Genomic DNA, 17,561 nt, shown 5'->3' with positions numbered 1-17,561 from the left:
CCAAGTACCTTACGGATTTTCTCGTAGACACAGATGGGGAAGTTGGAAAGGAACGAAGGGAGTAGACTGACCTTGGGTGATTGATTCTACTGACCCCAATACCTGAAAGACTGGGTGTTGTGGTCCTTCTTCTATACCCTCCCTACCATGTAGACGTTTCACCAAACAGTGGGGGTCTACCCATGTTCAACTGCAATGTTCGGATTCGAAGTGTTCCAAGTGAAAGATATTAGTGCCTTAGATATTAGAACCTTTCATGTTCATTTCGTATAATTGAATATTCTCAAAAGTAGCGGTACTAAACTAAAATTACTGTTGGGACTTGTGCCAGCATCAAATATCATAATTATTTATATTTAAGTCTCTCAGTGTAACTAGCCGCAACGGTCCGCTAATTGCCCGTTATCAGCTGTTCCATATTCTTTGTTTCTCCCAGATTCGCATGCGCTTTGTTGTTTTTTTGTAGCGCATGAACTTTGGGAGCTTTGATGGAGCTTCTGCGCAAGCTCTTAGGTTTATGCACTTGTATATTCGGTTTTGTTGGGATCGGCCGCTGCAGTTGTTTTGGTGTTAAATTGACCCAATAAAAATATTAAAATTGAATAGTGGATTCTTTATTAATTCGGTCGTTATCAAAACGCTGATAGCTCAACAATAACAACTAATCTTCATAGTTTGGGATAGAAAGGCAGAACATAACAGGGATTTCCCATTGTACTTATCCATATGTATGCAAACTCTTTACTCTTCGTTTTCTTTACTCACTCAGCTTTACCGCTTCTGCATCCATCGTTGGGCCCAAGATGACGTAGGTGATCTTTGCTGTTGACTTAATGCTATAAGAAAATTGTACAATGGGGGGGAAAGACCTGGCTGATCTCTCTTTCGAGGCTGGGTGGGGTTTGCTTAGAGACTTAGGGTTTGCTTATCGAGGTTCGCCGTGGAAATTATTATTATGGTAGGAAGTTGATACTTTGTGGCGCAGCTATCGAGGTTCGCCGCGTCAATCCGCGTTAATGACAATATTGACACACATACATGCTCGTTGGCATGGTCATCATGCTTAAAACTAAATACTTGGCTATGTGGGTCCTATGCTGGCTCACAAAATCATGACGGCAGCTCACCTTAAGCAAAAGAAGCATAGGTAATTTTCGGTGGGATAGTTTTTTAGTTGAAGTTAAGCAGTCGCTCAAGACACATTCAATAAAGAATCATCAGTCTATACTCATTCCCCGCCTTTTGATCTACGTGGGATAAGTCTTGAGTGGGAAGCTTCCAACCACAACTGGCCGAGACTCAAACGGTTGCACGCAGGCGGCATCCGCTGGTTGCTACTGCAGCTGCTGAATGACACCTTATCGCCAACCGGGGAGAAGATCGGAGTTGGGGTACGGTGCACTGATGGTACGATGCGGCTACAAGCACCATGTGTGTTCCACTGATTCGGCGGGGGTGGCTTTGGTGGTACTACTGTCTCCTGACAGTCCGCGGGATTTTCTTATTATTTCACAATATGTGCTCGAGGCTCTTCACTCGGCAAAAGATCAACATAAAATGATTTCTGCGAGCGTGGGTAAGTACAGCCATTCCCTGCTGCACTAAAGCTTCCCGACCTAACGGTAAGATCGCATGATTTTCTACCTACTTTCAGTCAGTGGATGCGTGGGTAACAGGGCTTTTCATATGTCTCTTTCAATTTGTTTCTCCCTTTTCTCTCCATACAGTAAGGGTAAGAAATATTGGCCTGCCTAGGAAGTCAAATATTTTGTATTTTTATATATAGGGTGCTCTATGGGCTACGGGCTAACAGAGCTTACACTTCATTTTGTACACCCCGGTGAGATCCGTATCATTTATAATTTTTTCTGAATAGGAAAAAGTATAATTAATCACTAAAGGCGTATAACAAAAAATTAATAAAAACATGAGTCGATAAAACTTTAAGGAAATTTTAGGAATTTGATCTATTGGCTCTATTGTATAAAGGCATTTATTTAAAAGCTCTTCGGTCATATGAGCTAAAGTTCTGGTGTTAGCTAAAGTCATTAGAACACCACAAAAATGGACCTTAAAAAAGTGGGTTACTGTAATAATGTTTTCCATTTTACTGAAATTAGCAAAACAAGCATTCCTTAGACCAAATGACGCATGTCCTCCCGTTTAAGGTTCATTTTTTATGTTTTTACGGTAATGAAAACTTTAAAGTATAAATTATATTTACCATGCGTGTGGGGAATGATATGACTTCCGTAGGCGTTTAACATATTATCAAGTATTAAAACAATGCCACAAGCTATTGCTTTAAGGCCCAATTTTATTAAAATCATCGTGCCAGTCTTTTTTTTTATTATTAGATCGATGGATCTTCAGGTACACATTCCTCTTTTTATTTATATATACAATGTTCTCGATTTACGAGGTGATCCCTTGATTTTTTTCATCCAGATTTTACCCTCGCTCATATTGTCATATTTGTTCAATTTTTGTGTACATTATGTAAATTGGCCTAAAAAAAAAAACGAAAAATACTCGTTAATTTTGAACATGTTCATTTCTATTTCAACGTTCATTTAAGCTTTAATTATAAAAATGAATATTCATTGTGGGATTTTATCATAGAAAACGAACGTCAGGGGTTATATTTGAATTGGTTAATTTTAAGCAAAACCGATAATTTTTGTGAAGATCCTTAGTCCTAAATTATATTTCAGGTTTAGAATATAACTATGCAACCTTAATGTATAAATTAATATATTCGCCGGATCCAGAGTTGTGGGTGCGGCTTCCAAGGATGCAAAAAACCGGTTATCCCGGTTTTACTCCTTTTACGCGTGCGGTGGGCGAAGGCCAGCGGCAGTCTGCGTGCAACCGTTTGAGTCTCGGCCAGTTGTGGTTGGAAGCTTCCCACTCAAGACTTATCCCACGTAGAACAAAAGGCGGGGGATGAGTATAGGTTGATGATTCTTTATTGAATGTGTCTTGAGCGACTGCTAAACTTCAACTAAAAAACTATCCTACCGAAAATTACCTATGCTTCTTTCGTACCGGTGAGCTTATCAGCAACTAAGACCGCTAGCCAAGGTTAAAAAACCACCAATCATACGATTCGTAGCTTTGACGCTCTATTGCAAGACGTATACCTCGAAAAGGTTCCACTATGAGGAGTAAATAATAGTCGATTGACTATTTTTAACTACTCCCTCCTTTAAAATAGGGACGTCCTCGGTCCTTTCCATATCCGCGAAGACTTGTTCTTCAAAAATGAAGTCTCAGATGCCTGAGGGAATGCGCCCAAGGGCGCATTTAATTGTGGAGGTCAACTATGTTCTGCCAACTTCTGGTCAACTAAGTAAATGCAATCTTGACACCGAGTGGTGTCATTTTACACTGAGCCAAATCAGTAACGCTTCATGTATTCTGACGTTTGGCCGATGCTTCCTAATCGGCGGACCCAGTTTTGGCATATTGATACGCCGATCCTCTTTTTTTTCATAATGTCGGGTGTACGCATGAAGTGCATGTATCGCTACCGTCTTTCGGTAAATAATGCAGCCGGTGGGGTCATTCCAAAGGAAATAAATAAAGCGCAAGGATATAGGCTCAACCAATGAGAACTAAGAAAACTTGTCTATTGTGGCTATTGGAGTCACTCCAAGCCCTTGTTTTTTGGGATGCGTTGCGTATTTTCCCTTCTCATAAAACCCTCCAATTAAGAACCACTTCGGATGCTATCTAACCCATTTTTGGAAATAATAGCCGAGTAAAACCCGGCTATACATTTTCTGGGCAGCTCTATGAGCCCTGTTATGCTGTATGGCCATTATTTCCTTTTCTTCGTCTTTCCTTGTTATATCCGTCACCCAATGCCTGCAGTACCAGGACTTGGTAGCATGAAAAAGCATAACCAACTTATCTTGAATATTGGCCAGAGTCGGGCAGCTCGCAGTGTATTGCATTTACTCACGTTAGCAGTTGCAACATCCTTTATCTGGTCTATCAAGTTATCCTTACTTCTAAACGTAATAAGGTGCCGTGTCTTTATTCCGAATCAGTATATGTTAAATGTCCTTCAACTCAGGGTGACTGTTTCTCCCTAATTATCTGATTCTGGAAGCAGTAACTGGTATGTCACTAGCTTCGATATCATAAGTTAACGACTTTTCGCTGTGTATCGTCGCGACATCTGACTCTGGCGCATTCTGCCCTTTTTTCCTACAACTAAAATTAACGTCCGTTTCCTTTCCCGGGCCTATATCTGCCGTTTCCTCCTCGGCAACCTCATTATACTAGCTAACCGACTGAGATCTATTCTTGGTAATCTTGAGAGAGGAGATTCACTCTCTAGCGCCATTTGTCTGACAATCCTCTGCGAAATCGCAACCCTCTTATAGTTTCCCTTCTGTCGACTACTTCCAATCGCCTTGTGGTGCCTTGAGCTGCGGTCGTAGGGCCTGTATGTTTCATACGTAGCCAATGCTGCTTGCCGCCACGAGACATATTCTTCTTCTAAACCAAGAAAATCTGGCAGAGACTTTATCGCATCTAGACCTTTATAACATTCCACCCCGCTTACCATCCTTTACTGGCTCGTAGGGAGCTAAATTGGTATGTGGCCTGTTTTAGCATCACTTCGAAATCTTCCTTCTTTGCCTGCAGTGCAGCCGTGACCGCAGCCCTTATAATAGATTGCAACTGTTGTGGGTCCATTGCACTTACGTCTAGTCGCCCACTTTTCTTCTAGCACAAGTCTGTTAAAACGCTCAATTAAGTCGTCGGAGTCAGCTTCGGATATTAGTCTTAGAGTATCAAAAACTGTTATCAATCAAAAGTTACACAATCTGACCCAACGCAGAAATAAAAGTTTATGTGGGGTGCGGAGCAAGTGTGCAATCCAAAAATATAATAAGGTATATAGCAAAGGTTGAATTTAGCACAAATGCAGCAAGAGGAAGTATAGAATAACCCCCAAACTGTTCAATTCAAAATTTCTACCCGATTAAATTAAAAAAATTTCACTTCCAGTTCATCCCTCCCTTCTACTCCTGTTTTCTTTACTAATGTAAATGCTTGGATGGGCCTGGCTCGGATGGGCCAGCGCGGCTGTGTTTAGAAAGTATGGAGAAAAGAAAAAGAAAAGCCCACCGATAGAAAGGCAGCGCGATTAGAGAAAGTTAACGGCGAGAAACGGAGGAGCAAAGGATTAACGGCAGGAAAGCGAGAGTTGCAAGGAGTAACGGGCGCCTAAGGCACTATATAAGGAGGGTCTCTGGAGAAAATCGGGACCGAGTCTTGGAAGCTGGAAGAGTTAAGTGAAAGACCCCCGTGGGTAAGTCTGACATTCAAGCGGGAAAGTTTCCTTGGAGGAATTAGGAGTATGGGCTGAAGGACCCCCCGTGGGTAAGTCCGACAGTCTCATGTGCGGGATTTAAAGCAAGTGCGAAGGATCTGCGATCAGTAGCTTAGGACCCCCTGTTGGTAAGTCCGGCGGCGGTACCAAGTAGTAGAAGTTAGGAGCAAGTGGGAAAAGGATCAGAGATCCACGGCGGAACTGAAGCCCAAGGGTAAAACGATTCGGGTTAGGTTATTCCCGGATACGACAGGTATCCTGGCGATAGCAACGGATCGGCCTGGCGTACGCATTGTCGGTTCCTGACCAATAAGACCATGTGTGATCCTGTTGAAGCAAGGGATAGCCAGCTCGGGAACTCAAGCCCAACAGTGAAAACCAAGCAGGGACACCCCGGGAAAGTCATTAGAATCATGATCCAGGCGCTGCGGCGTTATGCACAGCGTATCACCTGGAGTTAAAGGAGACGCGACGCCAAAATCTCTGGCCTGCCATAGATCCTGCGGAGCGAATGCACGCAGGTGTTTGGAGGCCCTTCCTTTTACTTGTTCCACCGAGACCAATGCCAGGGCCTAATTTTCTTTCGTGTGCCCCGAATAGCACATTTATTACAGCATCCTGGACTCGACGAATGTGGCTTCCTACGACCACCAATTCTGAAACTGCATGCGAAAGATACGACTGTGCATAGTTTCGCACCTTGATTCTGGCCAGACTGTCTTTTAACTCCTGCATCCTCTTCTGAGTTTCGATCGTTGTGCTTCTCATAATGTTGATAGTGGTATCAGGATTGACGTTTGGTTCTCCACTATTTTATGCAGTGATGCTTTCTTGGGCTCTTAGTTTGTTAATAATTTCCTCCATCCGTTTGGCATATTGATCATCGAGTACTCCTACGCTATATATCGATACGTATCCAAACGTACGCTATATATCCAACGATGTTCAGTGACTTTGCGCTTTTGTCGTTGATGATGCATTAATTGAACGGCATCTTGGATTTCCGCCACTTCCGGATAGATCGGATACCCTGCTTGACTGTATCGATCTCTAGTGCCAATTGACTGAGGTCAAAGAAGTGATGAGCGTCCACTCGGCGGATTTGATTGATATCCGATCGGTAGCCTCTATGATGGTCCCGGTCACGTTGTTGATTGGCGTGAAGATAACAGGGTTAATGACCTTCCTTTCTGGGGAGGTGGGCAGTGACAGTCCAGATATGTATCACCCAGACATGTATCATTTTTAGGGCAAGAATTTTTTTGTTTTTTTTAGTGATTAGTTTCCTCCTTGCTATTGTTGATTGGTAGCACCGCCAGTCGATGTATGGCCCGTGTTACATTGCCGGATGTTGTTCGAATTTATGCAACTCGAATCTCACCGTCCCTTCCCGGATGGACTGCTATGATGCGTCCGAGGGGACAGTTCAAACGGAGCGATGTTGCCTTTTTTTATTATGACGAGACCACCAATCTTTCTGTCTAACAACTTCTTGTCCACTTTGACCGATTCTGTAATTCGTGCAAGTACCCGTGACTCCAGCGTGTCCGAAATTCTTTTCGTAATTGCTTGAGACGTTTCCACCGAGTGGGTAACCCTGTGCGCCGCCTCAATTGGTGAATATCGGGTGATGCCGTAAGAGGTTACCCAATCAGGAAATGCCCTGGCGTTAATGCCGTAAGGTCCCTCGGGCTGGAAGAGACAGATGTCAACGGGCGAGAATTTAGAATGACTTCAGTGTCGATCACTATGGTTTCAAAGTTCCTCATGGGTTAATGTGGCGGTATATAGCGTTCGTTTCAGTAAATGTGTTGCTAATTTTACTGCAACTTCCCACAGGCCTCCGAAATGGTGTGCACGAGGCAATGGGAAATGGGGATAATTTTGAATTCTATGCTCAGATTCGCGCAGGTGTATCATCGCTTGTGCGTCATCGGCGAATATTGCTTCCTTAATTTCTGATAATTCGTTGTAGGCTCCAAAAAAATTGGTCCATTTTAATGCAATCTCAGAGTCGGACCAGAAATATATTGCTTCTAGTTTTAAATTAAGATCGGTTTTTACTCCATTTTGCGACCTGAGCTGCCAATACTGTTTAATAAGGGGGCTACCCGTGCCTTTGAACATAGCAATCGTGTGGACATATTGCCTGTCTTAGTGCTAGCTCGTTAAAATTCCACTGCCCCATATGCTGCTTCTGATGCATGTGCAAACACAAGTAGTTGTTGAGTAATGTACACATCCACTTACCTATTAGCAATAAGCATAAACAATATTCCAACGCGCCAAAAGCAGAAATCAGCATTATCAGCGGGAAAAATGACCGAAGCAAGCAACACCCAAGCAAAAAAAGCATGAACAAACAATATGAGTCAGCAGACTAAGAGGTGGGCGACCCTGGCATTAACATTAGTTTTAGCACGTCCATAACATTGACCTTTCATTATTTTAATTGCATAAGATATGTTATATAAGAATTGGTCTTCTGAAATAAAGATAGTTGCCAAATCAGAGTGAATCGTCTCATTACTCAGTGTTAGACTACGTCACTTAAAATTAACATACTTCGAGTGATCCTGTGTAAAACGGACCACAAGTAGGACTCTTTTAAAGCTATCTATTCGAATGCCTCCAATGTAAACGGATCACAAGTAGAACTTTCGTCATCGAACCTACTTCGAGTGTTGCTCCCGTGAAACGGACCACAAGTAGGACCGGCCGATAAGAATCAGTCGAACCCCGTCCATGTGTACTTGGGGAGAACCAGCCCAGGACTTCAAGTACCCCACATCAACTCCAGCCTGATCACAGCAAAGCGCCTGGTCCACCGAGCGGTCCCTTGCAGAATCCAGGTACATTTAGTCAGAACTTTTATACGTTCTTTTGACTACGGACTCCGGGACCTACCGTTATGCCCACTTCGTCAGATCTTTGTGCTAAATCCGAGATTAGGGATCTAGAGATATTGGGTCTCTGTGGGACCGTTTACTGTAGAGGTGGAGAACTATCGATAGTCGGCGTCATCGATAGCCGGCGATTGTTTTTCTTAAACCCTCGGATAGTGCCATCGATAGTCACCCGATACTATCGTCCGGCATTAACATATTTTTTTTCAAGGAATTTGGCAAGTTTTTGGTCGTCGGAATTTTTGAAATATTTCCAAACATGTGAAATCTTACTCCCTTTTTGAGTTACCCTGCTTATTGGGAACAAAATCCTTTTCAGAGTCTGTGCTGGTGCAATCGCAGTCTTGCTTTTATGGACTTGGCGCAATAGGCTTTGCGGACCTCCGACGTATACCTTAAATTCACCATCAAAATACTTATGTAGAATACATTAAGCACACCTTTTTTTAAAAAGCGATCCATATTTAATAGTTCCTTTTTAATTGCCGTCAATTTTACACCAAATTTTTCAATTTTTTCACAAGCGAATATTGAAATTATTTTAGCGATGTAAGACGCCAGCTATCGAAGGTACCATCGATAGGGGTTGGGTCACTATCGAACGTGTCTGACATTATCGATTGCGGCTCGATAGCGGCCAACCATCGATAGTGTCGATAGCGCCATCGATAGTTCTCCACCTCTAGTTTACTGTTCTTCGTGTGGCATGTTAATTCCCAAAACCTGCTCAAGGAAGGAATTCCTACTTGTATTAGGATTTACCGTTGCCCTTTGTCGGTCTATATCGCTCATTTGCACTTCAACATTTGTCTGTATTAGATTTGCCAACCTCTCCGTGAGCTGAGTTAGTAGCTCGTTTTGCTTTGCCTTTACGGCTCCCGAAATTTCTGTAGTTATTTGGATCATTTCTTCTGCTGGTGTATTAGCGCCGGCATTCTGATCCTGCCTTGACCGCTCCTGGCTGATAGAAGCTGACAAGTAAGCCTCGCTTCCACTGCGCGACATTGTTTCGAGCCTTGTACGCTGCCTGGTTTGAATTGTTGAAGTCGGAGGTTGTGAAATCGGACAAGTTCTCTTAACTGCCAAATGTGCCCTTAATCACGCTTTATGAAAGACATGCTAATCAACTGCCCTAATCTCAGAGGTACATAATCTACACTCAGAACTAGGAGGAAGTCCCTCTTTTTGAAGCGTAGGTGAAGCGGAGGTGAATGATGTAATAATAAAAGGTAATAATAAATATTATATTAAAATATATAATAAATTATTTTTAATTTAAAAGTAATTTTGATTTCCACCACGCACTCAGCAAAGCTGCCTATTAACGACCGTCCTCACAAAAATGTTGTTAAAAATTAAGAAAGCGACTAGAATCAATCAATGATTTGTGGGCATGAGGCCTTTTGTGTAAACATAGAATGATGTTCTCCATGCAAATCTTTTGCTCGATTTTACTTAAGGAAGTGGTTCTCATCGGAACTTTTATCCGTGGTCACGAGCTCCACTTTAAAGTAGAGTCAACGTGCATTCCAAGCGTCTTACATAGTTCTTGAAGAATAACCAAGAAATAAATGATGAAAAGAGGAAAAGAAAACTTTACAAAAATGGGGAGCTATTACTGAGACTAAGTGGTCAATAGCCAGCTGCCAGTTAAGAGACTGAATCCAATTCTTATGTCTCAGGTAGCCCACCACTTGTTTTCTCCACCAGTTGACACTTTCGAACCTACATGTCACTGGACAGAATATCCGCCTAAGGCTGAGCATCCTGTGCTCCAAATGACGATCCAGAAACAAAAATGATAAACGACGACCAAGAAACTAGACAGTTGCCGATAAAGTAAGTGATGCTAACATTACTGACAACTGACCCAATTAATCGTTCAGGAGAAAAATAAATAAATTTAGGTTATAGAAAGACACAGTTACAGTCTAAATTGTAGTGAGTTTCCTAGACTTAATTTCCTTTCAAAATTTTCAAATAAAATCTAGCTTCACCGATGGGCGCCATAAAAATAGTTAATAAGATCCTACTAATAATTATTCATTACTGTAATGGGTAACGAAATAGCAGGCTGGATGTTGAACTCCCGCTATGGCCCGCACGTTCAATGGTTTCGGCTCTGGCTCGTCGGTGGCGTGGTGTTAGGGGGTTTGTCCAATCACGGGTGCCTTATCAGGACTTATTATTTTTTAATTTAAATAAACTTGCGAAAGAAAAGAAGAAGACAAATTCGTAGGATCAGTCAATATATCACTCCTTGATGGTCTGGGAGCTAACGATGCCCTCCTTTCCTTGACCATGGTTTTTCCAAGTTAAAATTTTCCCACGATCCCTTTGTTGGTAAGTGCTACTGAGGGTTAAGGAAATCAGAAAATTTGAAGTTTAAGCAAACATTATAAAATATTTTATTAATACTTAAATGAACTTGGTAAAATTTTCTGGGGTTTTCTTTGTTTCTTTACATCTATGATTTTGAGCAAAATTAAGTAATGAGGAAAATTGATATAAATATTTAAATATGTGATTTAAGAATGGTTTATCCCATATATCTGGTTTTGGACATATGCGGGCACTCATGAGTTCTGGATAACCTGCCGAGATTCAAGGGTGCCTGCTTATCCAGTTAATCCTCCGGAAGCTGGATACTGCCATAAGGGCGTGGGAGTGATGGGAGCGGGAGGATTCTCTCTCAGTCTTCTATCGTGGAAGTCTTTGGCTTCTTGGGGTAAAGGAACGCAATGCTGAGCTAGTGCTCCTGTCAACGGCCAATGCGATTTGGTTTGGTGTTTTCTGGGCGCGATAAACTATCATGGGAAGCGTCGGCGCTCTGTGCTAGGGAGGACAAGCCACAGAATAAACATTGCAATGATGTGACTGACCCTTCAATGGGGGTAGGGCAAACAGCCACCAACAAAATCATTTAAAAACAAGAAAGAAAGCTAACTTCGGGCTGGAGCCGAAGTTGATATACCCTTGCAGTTCAGTCGCAGTCCGCTAGGTGGCGCCACGCATCTTATATATTAGATATATAGAAGATCGTATATAGTCGGCCGATCCTTATGAAATTCAGATGGCAAATCAGATTATTTTGTCCAAAATAGAATCTGTACCAAATCCCATCTTTTAACTTAAAAAACACCAAAGTTATGCCAATTCCGATCGTTGTATGAAAGCTATAGGATATTGTCGGCCCGATCTCCTTGAAATTTTGTACATAAGATATGTTGGTCTAATATAACATGTGTGGAAAGTCCCAACCCTCTATCGTCTAAAAACAACGAAGTTATGGCATTTCCGATCAATTTGTTATAGGGCAGCTATAGGATATAGTCGACCGATCCCGGCCGTTCCGACTTATGTACTACCTGCAAGGAAAGAAGGATGTGTGCAAAAGTTTCAAATCGATAGCTCTAAAACTAAGAGACTAGTTTGCGTAGAAACCGACAGACAGACGGATCAGACGGACATGCTCATATCGACTCTGGAGGTGATCCTGATCAAGAATATATATACTTTATAGGGCCGGAGATGTCTCCTTCACTGCCGTTGCACACTTTTGACCAAAATTATAATACCCTCTGCAAGGGTATAATAATCATAATGTTTACCCGCCATTTGACTCTGTTAACCATTTGGTGCTTTTTTTAAGTAAACTCAGGTTTTTTTTATTCCCAACTGATCTTATCTGGATTTTGAGATTTTTATCCGGAAGAGTCCTACGTGTCTTTTTAAAAGATGTTCACTGGTGTTTAGTCTGCGTCATACCTGGTGTGGCCCAAGGAAGCCATATTGGACAGTACAATATAAATTCACTAGTGCCCAATCTAGACTTCAATATGCTTGGATACATTTCAAACTTGGTGTTTAGCAAACAACCCAAAGCATAATGGATCGAAATGTAAACTCATGTCATTTTATCGATCTAGCCCTCTCAGAAGCTACGTACTTTCTCTATGGGTACGCCTTAACACGATTAGCTCGGGTTAATCATCTGAGTGTCTTATTAGATTTGAATTTTGAATTTACCGACCATATAAAGCAATGGATGTGATTGGTTTTATTAAAGATGGTCAATAGAATTTAATGACCCGTAAATTACAGAAACGTTGTCATCATTGGTCCGTTTGATTCTTGAGTCGTGTATCGTGTATCTGGAGTCCTCAATACGGAGTACACTGAGATCACATAGAATCTGTGAACAAAAATTTTCCTGATTTCACCATTAAAGGACTTAATTGGGATGCAAATCTTCATCTTTCCTCTTACCAAAGTAGACTCTTAATAATCAACTTACCATCACTAATAAAGCGTTGAACGATGCTGGGTTTGAAAAATGCCAAACCCGAACCCTTTAGGGTATTATGTTCGGAATACAATGGTCTCTACCATATCATATCAATATGATATGATAAAAACATTTATCCCTAACCATTTACCTTTTCCTTTTTACCCTTACTATCTCGCATCAATGGTCGGTGGGCGATCTGTACTTATGCATGTTGATGTGTTTCTGGCATCGGATATTATTATTTACATTAATATTGCGGTACTTCCAAAATATTAAAGTAGTGCTCTTAGGTTTTGTACTGTGCTATCTATATGACACAGCAATAATGACTATTGATGATAGGATCAATGTTAATGTGTGAGCTGAATTACTTTTTATATTTTTTACAAAAGTTTTTTTTGTATTTATGTTAAGAACTAAGAGTTTTTAGATAGCTGGAGGCGATCAGAGAGGTGAGTAAAAGTACTGGCGAGTGGGCAGATGATACTTCATATATACTTTCTGCATTTTTGAGATTTTTGTGAATTCTTTTCGTGAAAGCGAAGCCAATTAAATCTGGCTGTTTCTTCTGGTCTGTTCGACAATACGTTGCCATCCTGGTAGTTTAGCTTAGAGACGTAGTTTAGCTTATACTAGGTTGAATATTCGAATAGTACAGCTTTCATTATGAAGAGGCGTGGTCCCTGAGTATGCTTTGCATTGTAGTCATCTGCTGCTAAAATCCGACCCTCCCAAACCGATCAAACCAATCTATGATAAAATTGTGTTATAAACCAAATTTTTACCAATATACTACTAACAAAGGTGTTTTTGCCATCCTGGTGATTTGTACCATAAAATATATATGTATGTTGTTTATGTGGAAATTGTTTTTAGTAAATGTTTAGAATATATAGGAAGATAATAAAGATATAGAGGAAGAATCGCCGAATCACAATGGCTTAGGAATAGAGGACTAAAGTGTCTAGTCTTTCTATTCGGAATGTTAAACTGTAAGCGTGTGAGTAAATGCTGGCTATCTTCATCACCATTAATAAGGTTGTGTAGGAAAACGACACGCAGCATTCTATGATTCTTAAGGAAGGTAAGTTTGTTAGTGAAAGTCTACTATGATACGAAGGAAGGTGAAGAGTATTTAAGGAGTATTTAAATTTCCCACTCTAATAACGGCCTTGGTTTTTGTTTTAATTGGAAGCCGAGAAATCAATCTCAGAGGTATCAGTGGCTAGCCGGGAGACAAATATTTGACTAACAGGTGGGCTAACCTGTCAGGGTTTTGGTGCCACGGTCGGTAATACCGCGACATCAGTCCGTTCCGGGGTTCCGGGCGGTGGGTTACCACGTTGATTGGATGCTTCGAGGGGTTAACTATAGGGCATTCCTTGGAATCACTTGGAGTAATGCCATGGAGGACAAGGCGGACGAGTTTCGCCCTGTTACGGCAAATTCGGGTGCCGAATTTTTGTTTACCGTTTCTGCTTTCGGAGTAGCAAGGGAAATGAGCGGCTACATCATTGCGGGAGGATGAAGCTGTCCTGTGATCTTTGGACCTGTAACTTCCTTAGTATCAGATTTTTTCCGCCATGACTTTTTGAAAATATGAGATTAAAAACTCCAATTTAATTGAAGAAAATATTTTTTAACCACCTATAATAAATTTAATAAAATTATTACGAGCTTTTCCTTAAACCCAAAATTAAAACATGGTATGATCTATTGATTTCAATAAGAAAATAAAAATCTTCCATAGAAAAATGTTTGTGGAAAAATCATAGAAGACCAAAAATTAATGTAGAAAATCGGAGATTTCAACTTTGGATGAGTATTCCAAAGATATGGTAACTGCTATATACCATTTTTTAATTTTAGTTGGTACACATACATTTCAAAAATGATATGTACTAGAAACAATAATGGTCATCGCCATTACACGGCCTACATAATTCAATATATGGTAAAATTTGATCGATTTCTTCTCTTAGGTGTACCGCGAAAACTGTGGGTGATAGAACCTATGTTTGTTCTGGACTTTGGTTCAGGGGAGCCTAAAGCAGGTAAAATTATGCGTGGAGGAAAAAAATGTTGGAAATTGTCGGCCTGTGTTATTTTCCTAAGCACAATCACGTTGGGGGCACCAAATTTTCAGTTTCCGAGCGTTTTCGGGAGCTTTATTTTTGTGTATATTAAATATTGTGTTGAGCTATCAGCGTATTAATAGCGACCGAATTAATAGACAAGGTTCAATTTTAATATTCAATTTTAATAGTCAATTTAACCCCAAAAAAAAATCCGCGGCCGATCCAAAACAATGCCGAATAACAAGTGCATAAAACCTAAGAGCTTGCGCAGAAGCTCCACCAAAGCTCCCAAAGTTCTCTACAAAAGAGCACAAAGCGCATGCGAAACTGGGAGACAAAACAGAGACGAATACATGCTGATAACAGCAGCTGCATCTAAGCATATTATAATTATTAACATTCTCCCCCATTGAAGGGTGGGCCTTCAATAACAATGTGGGAAGGGCAGCAGTCACATTATTGCAATGGTTATTCCGTGGGTTGTCCTCCCCAGCACAGCGCGCAGACACATCCCGTGATAGTTCACCGCGTCCAGAAAACACCCAGCTAAATGGAGTGTTCTGAGCAATGGAGAGCCCGTGACCTAACTGGATTTGGCCAGCCGACAACAGGTCAAAGAATAAGCCGGCTCCAATCAGCAGGTCCACTCGCTGCGCTTTGTGGATGTTGGGGTCAGCTAGATCCATATTGCCAGGAATCTTTCAGAACGAAGCATCTAAGTCATGGCTAGGCTGATAGTCTGTAATATGTGAAGCTACAACAGCCTCAATTTCCACTGAATAAGAGCTAAGGCGGGACTTCACGCACACATTAACAGATGCTCCATCTGTTTCAAACCCAGCCCCGCCGAAACCGGCCACCGTTGTAGAGTATTTGGAGCGGCAAAGCTGAAGTTCACTAGGCAGCCGCGACGAGATGAGATGCACTTGTGAACCGGAATCCAATGAAATACAGCAAGGCAGGAAGGCTCCAGATCGACCACGAACGAGTACATTGGCTGTTGGCAGGAGCACTAGCTTAGCATTGCGATCCTGGGTCACAACAGTGTTAATTGAGCGGATAGAATATGATGACGGTCCGCGAGCGAGATGGCCATCCGCTAGACAAACAAAACAGCGAGTCAGACGTCGCACTACCGTTCCTCAATTGGCAAAGCACTGAACTTTGGACAAGAAGGAAGCTCGTGCGCCACGCAGAGAGCAGGACTGGCATTAATAACCATGCACGAAGCTTCATAAATTATTAAACTTCAAAACGACGACGAAAATCGTTATAATTCGCTGTATTTCTTTTTGTATTTAAATTTAAACCTAGCTTATCGATTGCGCCGTAGCTGGGCAAATTCGCAAAAGTTCGAAAACTGAGCTTTTGTTTTCTCTTCTACTCAACCTGCACCCGCTCAAATATCCTCGAAGCAAAAGTCAGCTCGAGGGAATGTATTTTGTTATTTAGCCGAAACCGCAGAAGATTTAAGTGCAGCTTTTCCTGGATTGTAGACCATTAACAAATCATTTAGGCATTTCTGTGTGTATGTCTGACAGAAACGACTCGTAGTTTGGTCGTTGCACTTTGATGCCGTAAGACACACTGGTGGGGTATTACGTAGTGTGGAGTAGCAAGAACTTCATTGCTTACATGGGACATATGACCTAGGGATTCGTATTCTTCCATGAATTCCACATACATCTTCTTGAAGTTCGTATCTCGAGATAATCTTCTCTCGAGCGAATGAGTTGCCCAAAACGCTTGGATCCAACATTAATCGAAGAACGATTTCAAATCGACGTGAGTGCAGTTTTCTTCTGATAATGTTCCTCACACAACTCCTGTTCAGGCGACAAAATCTTTTTAGAAGATGAAACTTCCTCCACGAGCAGAAGTTTTTCAAATTATTGTCTATGGATTCTATTATTTCTTATTGGCAATTCAGGCTCGAGACCAGCGATTGAGGAGTAGAGGAATTTCCATATATTTTCCCGATACTATTCATCCAAGGAGAGTCTTTGAATTATGGATGGTTCGGACTTTTTTTATTTAACCAATGAACAAAAGTTAAAAAAATTACTAATCTCCAATTAATATATTCATCCGTTGAGGTTTTTAAAAATATGGGTCTCCTTATGGTAAATTCTTTGGAAGTCAATCATTGATTCAATCACAATTCACTGACTGGTCGGGGTGATAGCCTGAAATTCATTTTTAAATCCAAAAGTCGAACGGAAACTCACTAACATTAATTCTCGACTTCACCACGGTGAGTATCTTTTGTTTTACTTGTGTCTTAGCTTGACCTATTCAAAGCAATTTGATGCACGATTCCTCCCTACGGATCTGTAAGCTTGAGCAAGATTTCCAGTAATTTCGCCATATTTTGTTCGAACGCTTACGATCGACGTTTCTAATTAATTGCTTTCTAGGTATGACGCGTGCAAATCATCTTAACAAGAAGAGCCATTAGGCGTTAACGCTAAAGGAGAATTTTCTCTTGGTGGTGGTAACGCTAGGTTATTTTTAGTAACTGTAAGTTGGTGCAGAAATTTTGTGATCTTGCATAGATTTGCCATCCAGTCGATTTGCACTTCGCTACCGTGTGACCTTTTCGCAGACAATATAGACTATATTTATTAGATTATTCTGGTTGGCCATACAATTTTAATTATTTGTGTGTAAGCTTAACTGAAATGCTAGAACTCAATTAGGTGTGCGGGAGTGTGTGGGGTTTTTTTACCTTTGGATGTAATATTTTCCTTTTGTTTTCTTTAGTTCAGGTTTTACTTTAAATTTGTTTGTATTTGTTTCAACTCCACTTATTTTGTATATTTTTCTCGCTTAATCACTAGCTTATGTTACATCGTTTTAATTGAAGTGGCTACACCTCCTGTTGGCCCGCATGTCCTCCTTTTCGCAGTTAACTGAGGATTCCTGTACACAAATGT

At 41.2% G+C, this 17,561-nt stretch overlaps 1 protein-coding gene across 1 annotated transcript in view; it reads right to left on the bottom strand.

Moving 5' to 3' along the window:
* The window catches only part of LOC26514679 (lachesin), a 372,156-nt gene that overhangs the window by 289,877 nt on the left and 64,718 nt on the right, over nt 1-17,561 (bottom strand). Inside the window, 1 exon segment of the mRNA XM_044716619.1 lies at nt 2,225-2,509. Coding sequence (XP_044572554.1) covers nt 2,225-2,330 — 106 coding nt within the window. The 5' untranslated portion in view covers nt 2,331-2,509.

Source organism: Drosophila ananassae, chromosome 3R (assembly GCF_017639315.1).
Source record: "Drosophila ananassae strain 14024-0371.13 chromosome 3R, ASM1763931v2, whole genome shotgun sequence".
Classification (NCBI taxonomy): Eukaryota; Metazoa; Arthropoda; class Insecta; order Diptera; family Drosophilidae; genus Drosophila; species Drosophila ananassae.
Note: the sequence above shows the minus strand (reverse complement) of the source record. Positions and strands in the feature narration are given on the sequence as shown.